This window comes from Chiloscyllium punctatum, chromosome 12, assembly GCF_047496795.1.
Source record: "Chiloscyllium punctatum isolate Juve2018m chromosome 12, sChiPun1.3, whole genome shotgun sequence".
Lineage (NCBI taxonomy): Eukaryota > Metazoa > Chordata > Chondrichthyes > Orectolobiformes > Hemiscylliidae > Chiloscyllium > Chiloscyllium punctatum.
The window spans coordinates 73,821,767-73,841,987 of NC_092750.1; the positions used below are offsets into that span (position 1 = coordinate 73,821,767).

The 20,221-nt window shown below is 42.9% G+C and overlaps 1 protein-coding gene across 4 annotated transcripts in view; it reads left to right on the forward strand.

The window, feature by feature from the left end:
* ift122 (intraflagellar transport 122 homolog (Chlamydomonas)) overlaps positions 1-20,221 on the forward strand; it is a 138,753-nt gene that overhangs the window by 32,609 nt on the left and 85,923 nt on the right. For all 4 annotated transcript variants that reach the window (XM_072582782.1, XM_072582783.1, XM_072582779.1 and 1 more), the window contains exon 9: positions 1,446-1,637. In XM_072582782.1, coding sequence (XP_072438883.1) covers positions 1,446-1,637 — 192 coding nt within the window. The remainder of the gene's footprint in view (positions 1-1,445; positions 1,638-20,221) is intronic.

A 20,221-nucleotide genomic window follows, 5' to 3' on the forward strand; every position in this document is an offset into this window, starting at 1 on the left:
CATATTTGTCAAAGCACATCTCTGCAGGAGTTTCTTAGGGTAATATTCTAGGCTCAACCATCTTCTGCTCTTACATTATTGACCTTCCGTCTGTCATACTATCAAATGTGGGATGGTTGGGGATGACATTTACCGGCATCTTAACTGAACACTTACATAAATGCTGTGACTGAAGAGCAAATTGAAATTTCATTGTGACTCAATTCAGTAAAATATTTACAACATTTGCAACAGGCAAGTCAAGAGTATTAAGGTGTATTCCCTGGATGAGTACATTTTCAATAACACTTGTCCCATCCACCACCTTAACCACTTCATTCCCTTCACCATTAGTGCAGTGTAGTTGTAGTGTGCACCATTTATAAAGTGTAGTGCAATAATACTTCATGGCTTCTTTTGGCAAATCTGCAACCACATGCAACTCGAAGAACAGGAACATCAGATGCATGGGCACAAGACCTTAAAGTGAACACACCATCTTTTGGAAGCTTCCTCATTCATTCATCAAAATCATGGATCTCCTTATGTTACAGTTAGGACGACTCACCACTTGAACTGCAGTTAGTTTGTAAGGGCAGCTCACCACCACATTGAGGGCAATTACTGAGGACAGTAACTATTGAGCTTGCTAATGATGCCCTTCCTCCATGAATGAACAAAAAACAAATTACAAATATTTCACTTTATGGTAAATGTCATTTGTCATATTACATATTACAAAGCTACTCTACGCTTCAAAGTACTTCTTTGGCTGTAATTTTCTTCGGGATGTCCGAAAGTTGTGCTTGCACCGGGCTGTTAATTGAGAATTACATAATGGCACTGGAAACTGTAATTCTGGGTTGTGCTGTGCAGTATTAGTTGAGCAGGTAACACTTCTTGATTACAAATAGTCACTTGGTAGTATAGAACTTGGATGTTACCAAAATAACAGGCACATTGCTGAAGCTTTTCATCTTATGTTCATTAGGAAAAACACAAGAATGACCAATTTCAGTCCATCACCACAAAAACCACCCTTTTTCTCCTGCAATAGTATGTTGTTGGTTTGAAATTTGATAAGCTCATATTTGGTCCGAAGAGCACAAGATTAATACCTTTGGCAATGTGTCTTTCCTGCTAGCAATATTCAATTAATCTTTTTTTTATATAACGGATAGGATTATTTAAAGGTGGTTACAACGCAGGACTTTAACTTGTACTTCCTCATTCTTGAAAAGTGGTTCTGATAAAGGTAATTTTCATCAGTGGCCATGGACTGTTGGGGTATAATACTTTATTTTAAATTTTCAAAACTTTAATTTTCAGAAATTCTTATCAAGGTGGAGCTGGTTAGTTACACTTGAAATATTGTTTTCCTGTATATTTAAATTGTTTAGTTGAAAAACTGTAGCTAATGGAATTGATTACATTTTTGATAATATTGAATTCTATCTCCATTCCAGATTGGAAAAGACAGGGCACTAAACTTTGACCCCTGCTGTGTCAGTTACTTCTCAAAAGGGGAGTATATTGTGATGGGAGGCTCTGATAAACAAGTCTCTTTGTACACAAAGGATGGAGTTCGTCTCGGTAGCATTGGGGAACAGCAATCCTGGGTGTGGACTTGCAGAGTGAAGCCAGACTCCAATTATGTAGTAAGACCTTTTTCAGTTCATCTTCGCTAAATGTAGTCTTTAAGCAGTATTTATAAACCTCCAGTCCTGTCAATATTCTATCATAATAACAATGCTAAATATTTAGTTTTATTCGTCCAGCAGCATTCTTGAGATCATCTATATCTCTCTATGATAGTATGTCCTGGGAGAATTATGGATTGAAGACTGTTGCCAAAATCTTTGCTTTAACCACATTATTCATTGAAACCATTGTTTCATTTTCAAGTTCATCCAGTTGCCTAGCAGTGACTTGGAAGCTGGGCTAAGCAACACCAGCTTTACATTGTCTAGTGGCTTTGTAAAGCCTCTAATGTGGAGGTCAGGAAAACATTACCAAGTGTGAGTTGGCAAACTATGGTCCATATCTGGAACAAGTGTTGACTGTGGTTGGTGTCAGCTACACACAGGGAAATGAGGCTACATGGAGCCTAATATTGGTCCTTAAAAAGATTGTGGAGGTGGGAATGAACAAAATAGGTTTTCAACCATGTTTATTTTGAATGTTGTAATGGAATTGCTGCTGTTTGACCCCATATTAAAAGAATGTTGGCTATTGCTGATCATCATTGTTTACATCCATGTTCACCCACTATCACCTTCTAACCTGATGACAGCAACAGTCCCATCACCCCCACCCAGCCTAATTGCTGCAATTTCATATTTATCCAATATTGTAGCTGAAATACTGTAGAGACCAGACCAGTAAATAAAGTTACCCTTTACTTACATGTGCATAGTACTTGACACAAGTCTGGCTTCATCAGAGCCAGGACTCTAAATAATTACAAGGGTTCCAGAGTGCTCATTCAATTTTTAAAAAAAACAGAGTTTACAGAAAAACAGTTAACATTTACAGCTGTATACAACAACAATTTTACAAGGGAGAGGAGCAACAAAGCCCAGCCCCAAACCCTACCGTTCAACCAGTTTACAGGGAAATGAGGACAAACCTCAAATCCCAGTTTTACATATGCCAAGACAGCAACAATGATATTTGTACATAAAAAGCCAATCCAGTTACATTAAAAAAAGTGCATACAATACAGACCCAGCAAGCCGCCGTCCCTCCCACCTTCCAATCACTCTAAGGCAGCTTCCAGCTCGCTGTCCACTCCATGCCCCTTCCAGTTCTCGGTCTGCCCTGACACTTTTTGACCACCTCTAGGACAGCCCGCCCGGGATGACAGCGCTGAGGACTGCTACCTGCCTTCTGGCTCTCTGTCTGCCCCTACGTACCATTGGGCTCTCACCCACCCAGATGTGCCGTCCGGCCAGTGGGCTATCCTGGCACACTTTCCGGACACGTCTAGGACAGCCCCTTCCCTTCCCTGAGACGACAGCGTGCAGGGTAGCCCATAAGCCTTCCGGATCTCAGCCTGCCCCTACGCACCTTCTGGCTCTCAGCTGCTCTGACACACCTCTAGGACAGCCCGTCCCGATTACCCCTTCTCGGGATGACAGCACTCAGAATGGCCTACTCACCATCTGGCTCTTGGGGCGACTGGCATGAGGGTGGCCTACCCACCCTCCGGCTTTCAGGACAGCCTACCAACCTTCAGGTTCACAGGATGGCCTACCCACCCTCCGGTTCTAGGGGTGACAGCTTCCAGGACGACCCATGAGCCTCCCAGCTCACAGTAAGGCCTGCCAGACCCAGAGACACAAAAGACAGTGCAAGTCATAAACAACACAGTTAATTACCAAAAAAGAGTCCTTTCTGGTACACAGTCCAAATAGAGTCTTCAAAATATAGAGTCTATTCCCAGGAATGGAGTCCACTCCAGTTTTTGAGGTGCTTGGTCCAAAATGGAGTCCACTCCGAACTGCAGAGTCCACCCCTGAAAGCAGCAAATGCACAGCGCACAGGTGTTCAGTCTCACAGCCTTGGAGTCCTGGCCCAGCCTTGGAAAACCAGGCCCACTCACAGGAACACAGTACATTGCACAGGGGTTTGATCCACTCCTGAAGTTAAGGTCTTCGCCCAAACCCCAGGATACAGCAAAAGAAAAAGTGAAGGCATACAAAAAAAAAGGAACTAGAGTCCAAGGGCTAAGGAGAAAGTGAGGACTGCAGATGCTGGAGACCAGAGTTGAAAAATGTGGTGCTGGAAAAGCACAGCAGGCCAGGCAGTGTCCGAGGAGCAGGAGAATCAACGTTTTGGGCATAAGCCCTTCTTCAGGAATGAGGCTGGTGTGCCAAGCAGGCTGAGATACAAGATAGGGGGGTGGGAATTTGGGGGAGGGGCACTGGGAATATGATAGGTGGAAGGAGGTGAGAGTGATAGGCCGGAGAGGGGGTGGGGGCAGAGAGATCGGGAAGATGATTGCAGGTCAAGAGGGCGGTGCTGAATCCAGGGGTTGGGACTGAGATAAGGTGGGGGGGTGGGGGGTTGGCGGGAAGGGGAAATGAAATGAGGAAGCTGGAGAAATCTACATTCATCCCATGTGGTTGGAGGGTTCCTTGGCGGAAGATGAGGCGCTCTTCCTTCAGGTGTCGTGTGGCCAGGGTCTGGCGATGGAGGAGGCCAAGGACCTGCATGTCCTTGGCGGAGTGGGAGGGGGAGTTAAAGTGTTCAGCCACGGGGCGGTTGGTTGGTGGTTGGTGCGGGTGTCCCAGAGGTGTTCCGCAAGTAGGTGGCCTGTCTCCCCAGTGTAGAAGAGACCGCAGCGGATACAGTAAATGTTGTATGTGGAGGTGCAGGTGAATTTGCGACGGATATGGAAGGATCCATTGAGGCCTTGGAGGGAGGTGAGGTGGGAGGTGTGGGCGCACGTTTTGCACTTCTTGCAGTTGCAGGGGAAGTTGCTAGGAGTGGAGGTTGGGGGGGTGGTGGGGAGTGTGGACCTGACGAGGGAGTCGCAGAGGGAGTGGTCTCTCTGGAGCACTGATAGGGGTGGGGAGGGAAATATATCCTTAGTGGTGGGATCTGTTTGGAGGTGGCAGAAATGACGGAGGATGATACGATGTATCTGGAGGTTGGTGGGGTGGAAGGTGAGGACCAGTGGGGTTCTGTACTGGTGGCGATTGGAGGGGCGGGCTTCAAGGGCGGAGGTGCAGGAAGTGGAGGAGATGTAGTGGAGAATATCGTCGACCACGTTGGAGGGGAAATTGCCCTCTTTGAAGAAGGAGGCCATTTGGGTTGTTTAGTATTGGAATTGGTCCTCCTGGGAGCAGATGTGGCAGAGGCGAAGGAATTTGGAATATGGGATGGTGTTTTTACAGGGGGCAGGGTGGGAGGAGGTGTAATCTAGGTAGCTATGGGTGTCGGTCGGTTTGTAGTAAATGTCTCTGTTGAGTCGGTTGCCTGAGGTAGAAACGGAGAGGTCTAGGAAGGGAAAGGAAGAGTCCGAGACGGTCCAGATAAATTTGAGGTCGGGGTGGAAGGGTGGTAGTAAAGTGGATGAACTGTTCAACCTCCTCGTGGTAGCACGCAGTAGCACCAGTACAAACAACGATGTAGCGGAGGAAAAAGTGGGGGGGTGGTGCCAGTGTAGCTGCGGAAGATGGACTGTTCCATATATCTGACGAAGAGGCAGGCATAGCTGGGGCCCATGCGGGTGCCTATGGCTACTCCTTTGGTTTGGAGGAAGTGAGAAATTCACCTGCACCTCCATACACATCATTTACTGTATCCGCTGCAGTCTCTTCTACATTGGGGAGACAGGCAGAATGTTTCAAGGAACACCTCTGGGACACCAGCACCAACCACCAAGTGGCTGAACACTTTAACTCCCCCTCCCACTCCGCCAAGAACATGCAGGTCCTTGGCCTCCTCCATCGCCAGACCCTGGCACACGACGCCTGGAGGAAGAGCGCCTCATCTTCCGCCAAGGAACCCTCCAACCACATGGGATGAATGTAGATTTCTCCAGCTTTATTTCCCCCCCACCACCACCACCTTCTCAGTCCCAACCCCTGGGTTCAGCACCATCCTCTTGACCTGCAATCTTCTTCCTGACCTCCCCGCCCCCACCCCCTCTCCAGCCTATCACCCTCACCTCTTTCCACCTATCGTATTCCCAGCGCCCCACCACCCTACCTTTAATCTCAGCCCACTTAGCACACCAGTCTCATTCCTGAAGAAGGGCTTATGCCTGAAATGTCGATTCTCTAAGGGCTAAACCCTACCACAAAATTAACATTGTCCTTTCCTCAAAAAGTAAAAAGAAGAAAAAAAGAATAACACACAGGCTGTAACCAGCCAGTGAAACAACAATCCCCTGACAACGGAATTACACCTGAAACACATTGTTAAACTCCTGATGCACACAATCAGTCCTCACTAAAAGGAATGTTAGTTAACAAACTGGCTAAATAATTCAGCCAGTTCAGGAATCAGGTTTCCCCCTCCAAAAAAAAGCAGAAACTAACAGTAATGCACAGACTGTAGCACCAGCCAGCATAGAGTCAGTTCCCTAAACGGAGGAGATTCTGAATCTCCTGTTATAATATTTTATTAAACAAATTACAAAACAGTTTACAAAAAACAGTAAACATTGACAGCTGTATACAACAGCAATTTTACAAGGGAGAGGAGCAGCAAAGCCAGACCCCAAACCCTACTGTTCAACCAATTTACAGGGAGATGAGGACAAACCTCAAATCACAGTTTCACATATAAAAGACAGTGACAATGACATTTGTACATAAAAGGACAATCCAGTTACATAAACGGTGCATATAATACAGACCCAGCAAGCCCCCGTCCCTCCCACCTTCCGGCCACTCTAAGGCAGCCTGCCCCTACGCACCTTCCGACTCTGTCCACCCCATGCCCCTTCCAGTTCTCGGTCTGCCCTGACACACCTTTCGACCACCTCTGGGGCAGCCCACCCCGGTACCTGCCCGGTGACAGCGCTGAACTCAGCTACCCGCCTTCTGGCTCTTGGTCTGCCCCTACATACCATTGGGTTCTCACCCACCCCGATGTGCCATCCGGCCAGTGGGCTATCCTGGCACACCTTCCAGCCACCTCTAGGACAGCATGTCCCCTTCCCTGAGACAACAGCATGCAGGGTATCCCACAAGCCTTCTGGATCTCAGCCCGCCGCCTACGCACCTTCTGGCGCTCGGCTGCTCTGACACACCTCTAGGACAGCCCATCCCGATTACCCCTTCTCAGGACGACAGCGCTCAGAACGGCCTATCCACCCTCCGGCTCTCTGGTGACAGCTTTCAAGACGACCCATGAGCCTCCCAGTTCACAGCAAGGCCTGCCAGACCCAGGGACACGCAAGACAGTGCAGGTGATAGACTCAGGAAACACCACAATACAGTTAATTACCAAAAAACAGAGTCCTTTCTGGTACACAGTCCAAATCTATACAGTCTTCAAAATATAGAATCCATTTCCAGGAAGAGTCCACTCGAGTATACAATGTGCGTTATCAGAAATAGAGTCCACTCCAAGCTGCAGAGTATATTGCTAAAAACAGAGTCCGCAACCAAGGGCAGAGTCCACTCCTGAAGGCAGGAAATGTACACCCCACAGCACACAGGTGTTCAGTCTCCATGGAGTCCTGGCCCAGCCTTGGAAAACCAGCCCCACTCGCAGGAACAGTACATTGTACAGGTGCAGTTAACTCACAGGGGTTTGGTCCACTCCAGAAGGAAAGGTCTGCTGCCAAACTCCAGGATACAGCAAATACTCTCCTCCCAGCACACACAGGTGTTCAATCTTCAGAGGCTAGGCCTCCCCACAGGAACAGCTCCTCTGGTAAAATGTATGTCTTCCACAAGGGCTCAGTCCAAACGCCAATAAAAAGTGAAGACACATGCAAAACAACAAAGGAAACTAGAGTCCAAGGGCTAAGCCCTACCACAAAATTAACATCGTCCTTTTCTCAAAAAGAGTAACACACAGGCTGTAACCAGCCAGTGAAACAACAATCCCCTAATGAGAACTGAGTTACACCTGAAACACATTGTTAAACTCCTGATGCACACAATCAGTCCTCACTCAAAGAAATGCCAGTTAACAAACTGGCTAAATAATTCAGTCAGTTCAGGAATCAGGTTTCCCCCTTCAAAAAAAGAGAAGCAGAAACTAACAGTAACACACTGACTGTAGCACCAGCCAGCATAGAGTCAGTTCCCTAAACTGAGGAGACTCTGAATCTCCTGTTATATCAGTCAGCCAGGGCTCCCTGATTGGACTAGGTTAACAGCCCCAATCAGGGAACTAGTATTTTGAGGTCCATCTGGCTGACCTTGTAACAAATACACCCCCTTTAAATGCAGGGACGTAGATCTGTTCTTTTTCTTGTAGGCTCTTCTGAGGCGTTTTCTCATCCAGTTTGGTTCCTCCAACTCAGTCTCGGATACGTGTGATGTGTACTAGACTTTTGTCCACCTATTGTGCCTGGAGCGTCTTGGAAGAAATTAATCTTTTTCTTCAGATTGTAAAGGTGTCGAGGCTGCGACATATGCCATGTCCATCTCAGACTCAGAGGTTTCTTTGATGCTAGATCAGGGTGGGCAGCCATGGGTTCTGACAGCCTTTCTGGATGCTTTGAGGGACCGGGTATAGAACATAGAACATAGAAGAATACAGCGCAGTACAGGCCCTTCAGCCCTCGATGTTGCGCCGATCAAAGCCCACCTAACCTACACTAACCCACTATCCTCCATATACCTATCCAATGCCCGCTTAAATACCCATAAAGAGGGAGAGTCCACTACTGCTACTGGCAGGGCATTCCATGAACTTACGACTCGCTGAGTGAAGAACCTACCCCTAACATCAGTCCTATATCTACCCCCCCTTAATTTAAAGCTATGCCCCCTTGTAATAGCTGACTCCATACGTGGAAAAAGGTTCTCACTGTCAACCCGATCTAACCCCCTAATCATCTTGTACACCTCTATCAAGTCACCCCTAAACCTTCTTTTCTCCAATGAAAACAACCCCAAGTGCCTCAGCCTTTCCTCATAGGATTTTCCTACCATACCAGGCAACATCCTGGTAAACTTCCTCTGCACCCGTTCCAGTGCCTCCACATCCTTCCTATAGTATGGCGACCAAAACTGCACACAATATTCCAGATGCGGCCGCACCAGAGTCTTATACAACTGCAGCATGACCTCAGGACTCCGGAACTCAATTCCTCTACCAATAAAAGCCAGTACGCCGTATGCCTTCTTCACTGCACTATTTACCTGGGTGGCAACTTTCAGAGATCTGTGTACATGGACACCAAGATCCCTCTGCTCTTCCACACTACCAAGTAGTCTACCATTAGCCCAGTAATCCATCTTTTTATTACTCTTACCAAAGTGAATCACTTCACACTTAGCTACATTGAACTCCATTTGCCACCTTTCTGCCCAGCTCTGCAGCTTCTCTATATCCCGCTGTAACCTGCCATATCCTTCCTCACTGTCTACAACTCCTCCGACTTTCGTATCATCCGCAAACTTGCTCACCCAACCTTCTAACCCTTCCTCCAGGTCATTTATAAAAATGACAAACAGCAATGGTCCCAAAACAGATCCTTGCGGAACACCGCTAGTGACGGCACTGCAAGATGAACCTTTGCCATCAACTACTACCCTCTGTCTTCTTCCAGAGAGCCAATTCCGAATCCAAACCTCCAACTCACCCTCAATGCCATATCTCTGTATTTTCTGCAGTAGCCTACCATGGGGGACCTTATCAAACGCCTTACTAAAATCCATATATACCACATCTACCGCTTTCCCCTCATCTACCTCCTTAGTCACCTTCTCAAAGAATTCAATAAGGTTTGTGAGGCACGACCTGCCCTTCACAAAACCATGCTGACTATCCTTGATCACATCATTCTTATCCAGATGTGCATAAATCCTATCCCTTACAATTCTCTCTAAGACTTTGCCCACAACAGAAGTGAGACTCACTGGCCTATAGTTACTAGGATTATCCCTACTCCCCTTCTTGAACAAGGGAACCACGTTTGCTAGCCTCCAGTCCTCTGGCACTACTCCTGTCGACAAAGAGGACACAAAAATCAAGGCCAATGGCTCTGCAATCTCCTCCCTTGCTTCCCAGAGAATCCTAGGATAAATGCCATCAGGCCCAGGGGACTTATCTATTTTCACCCTTGCCAGAATTTCCAACACCTCTTCTCCACATATCTCAAAGCCATCCATTCTACTTATTCGTGCCTCAGTATTTATATCGACAACAATGTCCTGTTCCTGAGTGAATACTGACGAAAAGTATTCATTCAGCGCCTCCCCAATCTCTTCAGCCTCCACACGCAACTTCCCATTACTATCCTTGATTGGACCTATTCCTTCCCTAGTCATTCTTTTATTCCTAACATACCTATAGAAAGCCTTAGGGTTTTCCCTAATCCTACCAACTAAGGACCTTTCATGTCCCCTCCTTGCTGCTCTTAGCTCTCTCTTCAGGTCCTTCCGGGCTACCTTATAACTCTCAATTGCCCCTATTGAACCTTCACGCCTCATCTTTACAAAGGCCGCCCTCTTCCATTTAACAAGGGATTCCAACTCCTTATTAAACCACGGCTCCCTCACACGACCCTTTCCTCCCTGCCTGATAGGTACGTACTTATCAAGGACACTCAATAGTTGCTCCTTGAACAAGTTCCACATATCAATTACGCTCTTGCCTTGGAATCTACTTTTCCAATCCACACATCCCAAGTCATGCCTCAACGCATCATAATTTCCCTGCCCCCAGCTATAACTCTTGCCCTGTAGTACACACTTATCCCTCTCCATCACTAGAGTAAAAATCACCGAATTGTGGTCACTGTCCCCAAAGTGCTCACCTACCTCTAGTTCTAATACCTGGCCTGGTTCGTTACCCAGAACCAAATCCTATGTTTTGCTCCTGATTCGTTTTCTTGTTTGCAACCTTCATGTGGGTCCATGTCCTTGTTCACGACCCCCTCATCTATCTGAACTTTGTATGTCCTCGGACCTGACCTTGCGTTGACCATGCTTCTTACCCATGCAGGGCTTTTTCTGAGGTACCAAATTTGTCCCCTGAAATAAAATGTCTCTCCCATTCAGAGGAGTCTCGTGTCTAGCATTGGCAGTCCTGATGCTGTTTCACCCTCCCTGCCCCAGGTCTGGGCAATCAGTTTTAACCTGGTGCCAAAGTTTATCCCCATTTAGCAACTCTGCTGGAGCTATTTAAAAAAAAACAATCAGAAACAAAAACTGTAGTAAGTTCTGAGGAAGGGTCACTCAACCCAAAACGTTAATTCTGATTTCTCTTCACAGATGTTGCTATACCTGCCAAGCTTTTCCAGCAACTCCTGCATTTGTGTGTTCTGGAGCTATGCCTGTAGTTGCATGATGGGTGGTCTGATAATAAAATAGGAACTGGGGCAGTTTGGTATCGAGTCAAGCTGTAGGCTGTTTTTTTAAGCCTGCCTTCAAATTTTTTGTCTGCCAGACCACTGGACAATGGATGGTATGGAGGTGTCCTTACATGCCAAATGCCTTTCAAATTTAGGAAATACTCATATTCCCTGCTGATAAAATGATGGCCTGTGACCAATCTTTCTGGTAGCCCATGTACTGAAAAAAATGCTCACTGCTTTTATGTCATCATCTCCATGTTTAACAACTGAACTCTATGCACTTTGGGTGTTCACAATGACTAAGAAAATTGAGCCCATGAAAGTGCTGGTATAGTCGACGTGTAGCCGCGAACAGGATTTACCTGGCCATTCCCATGTATGTGGGGGAGCTGCTGGCAGTAAATTTTACCTTGTTGGCACTCTGGACATTGCCCCACCAATGCAGCTATGCTTGCATCCTCTCTTGGCCACCAGGCATAACTTTTTGCCAACATCTTCATTTTGGAAAACCTGAATAACCCTGGTGGAGTTTATCGAGTATCTGATGGTGACTATTGTTTGGGACAATCAGTCTGGCTCCCCATCCTTTACTGTGATCTGTTCTTCCTGGGTCCAGAGAGGTTTCAGTTGTATTTGTGATAGCCCTTTAGTTTCCCCATTACCACCAGCTGTTTCAGTTGTGCTACGACCGGATCTTTCTGCACCTGAAGTCTGATATTGTCTTTTTTTTAATAGATATTTTTATTGAAATTTTAACATGTTTTTGCAAGCTTACAAATTAAAAAAAACACAAGTACAAACACTAATATTCAATTAAATCTTAAATAAATAATAGCCAAAATCTTTCAAACAAAAAGATGAGATACAGAGGAAAAGTAAAGAAAAAGACAAAACTCAACTAACTACTAATCTAACCTATAACAAATCAGTGTATGATCAAATATCTGACATTACTCAAGAGAAAAAAAGGATAACATAGTAATTAAATAGTGAAGTACATGCTCTGAATGAATTAACATCAAATCATAATAAAACCCATATTCATGCGGGATTCCTCCCCTAAGGGGCCCTGGACCAGCCAGAACTGTTACCTCAACTAGATGAAAGCCCTTGACAAAATGGCCAAAATACCTGTATCTATATAATTCAAGAAGGGCTGCCATATTTTATAGAATAATTCAGTTTTTTTGGTAAGGAAGTCAAGGGGAATACATTCCATGATTAATCTGTGCCAATTCGGAAATCCTGGAGGGCCCTCAGCCACCCAGTTTACTAGTATATTTTTTCCTTGCACAAAAGGAGAGAATGGAAAATAATTTCCACCCGTGCACATCCATAGAAGGTAAACTCGAGAAGCCCAGGAGAAGAGATACTGGATCTACTCTAATTTCCGTTCCCAAGATTTCTGTCAAGGCATTTACTACTTTGGTCCAGTATTTGTGCATCTTATGACATGTCCATAAGCAGTGTGAAAGAGTGCCCACCTCTGTTTTGCATTTGGGACACATTGGAGATGCTCCTGCCCTAAATATTGCCAGTTGTTCCGGTACTATATGAGCCCTATGGAATATCTTTAACTGAATGGCCTGGGTTCTGTTACAAATGGAGATTTTTCTGGCATTTTCCCAGATGTCAACCCACATTTCTGTAGAAATTTCAAGCCCCAATTCCTGATCCCATGTTCTAAGCAGGGTCCATGTCTTCCGACACTTCATTATGTAATAAATAATAAAGAGTGCTGACCGAGGGTACACCCATTGGTCACAATACTCTACGTTCTCTGTCTGATTTTAAAAGGCTATCTAATAGCGTGGTTGTCTTCTGTATGTAATCTCTAATTTGGAAGACTACCATTAGGTAGTCCAAATTTCTGAGGCAGCTGTTCAAAAGACATCAGGACCCCCATCCTCAAACAGATCCCCAAAACAGGAGATACCCCGGAACTCCAGGATTTGAATGTGGCGTCTGTGAGCCCCGGTTGAAAACCCCATGCCCCCACTATAGGAGTATAGGGGGATGTTTTATGTGAATTACCCTTGTTTTGCGCATTATCTTCTAGGCTTTAATTGTGTTTAATACTATAGGGTTTTAACAGTGGTCCATAATAATTTTCATCTTATCTAAAAATAAGAGGGCACTTTACTTGAGAAGCCTCGATGTCCAGCCAGATTGATTGCAGGTCAGACGAGACCCAATTGGCTATGTGGCTTAATAGAGAACTCAGCTGATACTTCCTAAAGTCTGGAAAATCCAGCCCTCCCCTTGCCTGTGGAAGCTGTAGCTTCCTTAACTTAATGAGGGGCCGTCTATGATTCCAGATGAAAGAACCCAGCCAACCATACAATTTGCGCAGTGCCGGCCTCCGCAGCATCACCGGGATACTCTTCTAGGGCATAAGAGACGGGGCAAGACATTCATTTTAATTAGGGCTATTCTACCGAGCCAGGAAATTGGAAGATCCCCCCAACGTTGAAGGTCCTGCCTTATCCTCTCCAGTCGATGCACAAAATTGACCTTGTACAGCTGGCCAAGTACTGGGGTGATAAAAATACCTAAATATAAGAAATCCTCTAGAGACCACCGAAAGGGAAAGTGAGATCCGTCCAATAAGTGGGACATACTAGCGAGGCCACCCATCGTCATGGCCTCCGATTTTGAGAAATTAATTTTGTAGCCTGAGAATGTACTAAATGTATTAATAACTTGGATTAAGCGAGGCACGGACATCAGAGGATTGCTAAGAAGAAGGAGAATATCATCTGCAGAAAGGGTAATTTTATGTTTACCCGTGCCAACCCTTGGGGCCGTTATATTAGAATCAGCCCGTATAGCTTCCGCTAGTGGCTCAAATATTAGTGTGAATAGTAACGGTGAGAGAGGACATCCCTGACGGCAGCCCCTACCTACACTGAAGCTAACCGAGCCTAATCCATTGGTGATCACAACTGCTTTGGGATCATCATACAATGTTGAGACCCATTTAGCAAATACCTTTCCAACGCCAAACCTTTCTAATGTATAGAACAGGTATGACCATTCAACCCTGTCGAATGCTTTCTTCGCATCCAATGAGACTACTATTCCTAGTACTTTTTCCTGATGACCGAATTGAATCACATTCAAAACCGTTTGAATGTTATTAGATGATCCACAGCCCTTGATGAACCCCGTCTGATCCTTTTTTATGATATATGGCAATACCCTCTCCAGCCTCAATACTAATGTTTTAGAAAGAATTTTAAAATCTACATTTAGCAAAGATATTGGTCTGTATGATGCGCAATCTTCTGGGGCCTTTCCTTTTTCGAGAATAAGTGAGATATTCGCCTCTTTCAGCAAAGGCGGGAGGCAGCCCAGACTGTAAGAGTAGTTGTATATGTCCATAAGTGGACCAGCTAATACTCCTGTAAACTCTTCGTAGAATTCAACCTGAAATCCATCTGGGCCAGGAGCCTTACCGCTCTGAAGATGCCTGATTGCGTCAAGTACTTCCTGGGTTGTTAGGGGAGCATGCAGGACCAATACCTGTTCCGGGGTAAAGTCCGGAAAGGCCAGGCTTTTAAAAAAGGACTCCATCTTCCTGGCTCTATCTTCACAATCCTGCGATTTATACAAATCAGAATAAAACTTTCTGAAGATTGTGTTGATCCTTTTATGATGGAGAGTCAGAGTACCAGCACTTTCCCTGATGGACGTGATAGCTTGAGGGGCCTTTTTTTTTTCCTTGCGAGAAATGCTCAGTATCTGCCAGGTTTAACGCCAAATTCATATAATCTTTGCTTTGCAAATAATATTTCCCTCTTTGCTGTTTGGTAAGCGTGGTATTCAGGGCTGTCCTAAGGGCCGTAATCCTTTGTAATTTAGCAATAGAAGGTTTATCAACATACGCTGCCTCAGCTGCTTTTAAGCGAGTCTCAAGTAGATGCTGTTGTTCTCCCTTTAGTTTTTTCTGAGTCGCCAAGTATGAAATGATCAGACCTCGCGCATAAGCCTTAATGGTCTCCCACATCATTGACGGGTTACTAGCCGTACCTGAATTAATTTCCAAAAAAGTTTTAAATTCTTGAGAAAAATACTTTACAAATTTACTATCTTTCATTAAGAAGGAATCCATACGCCAGTGTTGGGGGGATGCCTCATTGTTCCGAGCCTTGATTTCCCTATACACAGCTGCGTGATCAGAAATTATTATATTACCTATTTTGTGGGATGATATGGAATTCAAAAAGGTCGAGGGGGCAAAAAACATATCAATTCTAGTGTAACATTTATGTGGATTAGAGTAAAAAGAGAAATCTCTGCCTTGCGGGTGAAGGCACCTCCACACGTCTACTAATCCTAGCTCTTTATTCAAATCCGCCAATTGTCTGGATCTGGGCGATACACCAGCAGTACTCTTGGGTATCCTGTCTATCTCCAGGTCCATAATGCAATTAAAATCTCCCCCTATAATTGTATGACGAGCCTCGAGAGCCATCAGTTTGAGAAGACTTCCATTATAAATTTGAAAGGATGTGCCGGGGGACAATACAGATTTTAAAATTCCATATTTCTCTCCATTTATAAGGGCTTTAATCAGTATATATTGTCCAGGTTCATCTTTTGTTTGGCTTAGGATTTTGAAATGGAGATTCTTCCGCATAAGAATGACTACTCCCCTACTTTTTGAGCTGGAAGAGAAAAAGAAGGCCTGATCAAATCCACCCTGTTGTAATTTCAAGTGTTCTTTATCCAGTAAATGTGTCTTCTGTAGGAGAGTTATATCAACCCTTTCCTTTTGAGGTTTGATAGTTTTTTCTTCCTTTTGACTGGTGAATTACTCCCCTTGACATTCCAGGTGCACCATTTAATCGAATGACTAACCATAATCGTCCAGGCAAGTCCGAGACCCCCTGGGAGAAGAAACCCCATCCAAAATATCCCGAGCATAGACCATAGAAAATTCACAAAAATAGCGATTCTTCAATACATGCACACCAATGTAATAAAAAAACTATTTTTAAATAGAAAATATGTGGAACATATTTAAACGGAGATTTTCTCCTTGTTTCCTATCCGGAAACCCATCATATCCTCTCCCAACTAGTGCCCCACCCTTGACCCAGGCATCCCAACTTAAAATAAAGAAAATTCAAGTGTACTATAAGGCTAATTTTATGTACTCACCATACGCAATGGATCGTGTCCTTTTTGAGATTTTAACGTCGCTCGTCGACGAATGAATACCCTATTTAGCAAAACCACAGCCAGATGATCTTAAGGGGGACGGTATAAAACATTGTGAATCAGAATTTCAGCGAGGCGAGGGATGAGCTGAGGTTATCAACCGTTAGACTAAATTACCACTCATCACTTGTGTGTACCATGCACTTTAATTATTTACCACCTCGAATTACCCACCACCAATTAACTAAGTGATCTAAAACAATACAATTTTATTAATAAAATTTAAAATTAATTAAAATCAAAACTATTTAAACATTATTTAAAATTATTAAAATACCTAAAACCTTATTAAAATACGTCAATAGGAGACATTAAGAGTCCATAAAAATCCATAGAAGTTCAAGGGTCAAAGATAAAGCTAGGGTTGTGATATTCTGTGCAAAATATTTAAATTTCAAAATCCCGAGGTCTTTCATTAACTCAATGAATTTGAACCACTTCCCTCGAGCTCCTATCACAAACCCATAAAAAGACGTCTTTCCTCCACCAATGAGGTCCATTATCTCTTTTCCTAGATGTTTATATTTATTTATCTTTTCTTCCCAAGCCAATTCAAGAGAGTTGATCTGAAGGTCCGTTCTAATAGTCACGTCCACCACAACAATCTGATGTTCTTTCTTAAAGATTAAATCCGATATCCAAAGTTTTCCGGCATCATCTTTAATTTGCGGCTCTATATATATATATAGTCACCCGTTCTTCCGAACAAACTTGACTAACTCTTCTGCTATCCTATTATGCCTAATTCTCATGTTTTTAACGTAAGGGCACTACCCAGAAATATGCGCAAACGTTTCCGAAATATCATTACATCTTCTGCAATTCTTGATATTAAATGGCCTTCCATACGACAATTACGCCCGTGTTGGAAATAAGTTTGATCTCAGCAAGATCGAATTAATAACTTTGGACGTCTTCATATTTAATAGTTTTGTCAACCAGTTGTTGGATATATTATCATTCTTATAGTAATGAACACCTGCCCCTTGACAGGGGAGGGCCATCCACCTCTGTACCTCTATGGATCTCCAACTAGCATAGTTGGTACTCTTAAACTCTTCCATCTCATCTTCACTATCTTCCATGATAATATCCTCTTCATCCAATTGCCGATCAATATTCGGGTTCCAGATCTTTTCCAATACTTTTAATTTACTCAATTTGTGCATTTTCACAGCCACACTATCACCCTCGAACCGAAACGATGCATGCAAAATTTCATCCTCGGATTTGTGTAGCGTCTAATACTTCCTCATAATCGAAATTGGAATAAAGGTTGACAGTCTGTTTAAAGCAGAGCCACCATCACAGGATTTGGCATATAACACTCCATCTGTGACGGATTGCGGGAGGTGTAAAATTTCTTTAACTGCACTTTTGATAATATTGTCTAGTTTATTAAGATAATTAATAGAAACTTCTGATAAAATTAGATAATAATACAGCCTAGGAATAAAATACGTTTTTAAAAGTTCTAATTTCTGTACTGGTTTTAAGGGGGAATCTTTTTAAATTTCTTATCCATATATCTAGTTGGCTTTCCCAATCTGATTTACTTACTCCAATCCACGGATCTATCTTGGCACCTAAATATTTATCCGTGTTTCCTGGTTCTATAAATTGTATGATCTCATTATTTAACTTCCAGTTAGTTTTATCATTATATATAACTGTCTTATTTCTATAAGTAAAGTAAAATCCTTTCGTTTTCTTTATATTAACCTCCATTCCCATATTGTTACAAAGTTTTTCCACAAGTTTTAGATTGTAGACCATACCATCATACGATTGACTAATTAATGCTATACCATCTGTGAACACTAATGTCGCGCAGTGAAAGCTATTCCTATCTAACCTTAAAAATATTCCTTTCTTCTTCTCTTCGATGGTACTTATCAAAGGGTCCATTACAATATTAAAAAGAATTGGTGATGATGCATCACCTTGCTTGACTCCTCATAAAATTTTAATTTTTCCGGTTTTACAATTAAAACCTTCCACTTGAGTAAAATTATTATCATATAAATTTGCAATCAATTTAATAAACATTAAAGGGAGCTGGAGTCTTTTCAGAGCTGTTGTAATTAGTTTATGGCCTACTGTATCAAAAACTTTTGCTAGATCCATAAAAACTACCGCTAAATCTCTCTTGTTCTTTTTAGCCCCGTTAATAATATTTTCCAGGATTTTAATGTTTTCCTCGCATCCTGCTACACCGGCCATAAAACCTTTCTGTCTTTTATTTAGATTTATCACTTTACTTAATCTACTCGCTACAATTTTTGTAAATATTCTGAGCATAATTGGCCCTGTAGTTATTGGCCTCCAATTATTAATATCCCTTAACCCTTCTTCTTCGCTCACTTTGGGAATCAATACAGTTCTACTTATTTTCATTTGATCTGATATTTTACCGGTTTTTATCCAAATAGTATATAATCTAGGAAGTAATGTATTATCTTTATTAAATATCTTAACTATCTCCTTCAGCGTTACCCTATCCGTCCCTGCAGCGGTTTTTACGTCCTCCACCGTCACAGGACCAGTCAGAATCCCACCTACCAATCCCTCCCCTTGACTTTTGTATTTTGCAAAACCTCTTAAGTTATTCTTATCATTAGGATTAGTTATCTCTCTTTGTAGTAATCTTCTAACTCTTCCTTACTAAGGAGACATTCACACCTAACTGGGGTCCCCATTAGGGTTCTTGCTAGGTACTGTCTCTTAGTTTTATATAAAACCTGCATTTCTTTAAATTTACCCTTCTTTTTACTATACCTTCTCTTAGCTTTATTTTTCTTCCTATTCCTTCTTTGTCCACTATGCCTTTGCTTAAAACCTACTCGTTTAACATGAGTTACTTTCTTACATGTACCATCTTCCTTATTCTTTCCTAATTTGTCCATTATCATACCCATGATGTTATCATGTTGCTAATACCTTTATTCCTACCCATATCATCCTCAATTATTTTAATTAATTCTGTTAGTGACCTACCACTATAACCTAGATTTTTCATAGTATTATTATTCTCCTGATCACTCTGTTCATTCAATCTTTCTTCCTCCATTACCCAATCTATCACCAGATCACTATTCTCCATTTCATTATTGTCACTAATATTAAGGACCACAACTTGATCTATACCCTTATCATTATCGCGATTTTTACTCTTCTTATTTAATAACCTCCTTTAATCAGAAATTTGTTTAGCAGTTTTAGAACCTATTTTCTCCGCGATAACTTTATTAATATTTTTACAGCCACTAAACTCAACTTCTAATTGTTGCAACTTTTCCACCTCTTCCTTAGACCATATTCCCCTCTTATTTCCCTCTCTATTTTCCAACTTATCCTTAGTCTCTGTCTTTCCTTTTTTCCTCTTCTCATTTCTCAAGATGGGATGTACATGCCTTTCATATTGCCCCAATCCTCTGGCTGTCTTAAATTTTAAAGGGCATATTTCACACTGGTATAATTTTTCTATCTCACCTTCTTCATTACTATTACTATTACTATTATTATCATTTTTAGTACACTTTGGATAGTGGCACGCTACTGCTTGATAATTCCCTTCCCACTCACATTTACTACACCTAATTCTCACTAATTTAATTCCTTTACATATCTTTAAGTGTTTCCTTAACATCCTCGTGGTGTTATAGATATTATTACAATAATTACATTTAAAATCTTCTATCGGCTACTTAATTATTAACTCTAATTTATCTATTTCCCCAATTACCGGATGGATAATCCTACCTTCATACCTCTCCTCATTGCTCTCTGATTCTCCATATCGACTAAAAACAAATGGCCCATTAAAATTCAAATTAAAAATTGTCTGGCTGTTAAATGAACCCGACTGTAGAGGGGCCTTCTCTACTAGTCTTTCTCTTCGAATTATGTCCTGATCATTCTGGACGATATTAATGACTTCCTCGTGCCTGCCTGAGGACAGCCTTGCCGGAATAATCCTTATAGTCTCATCCATCTGAGTCGAGATGGATTGTCCAATCC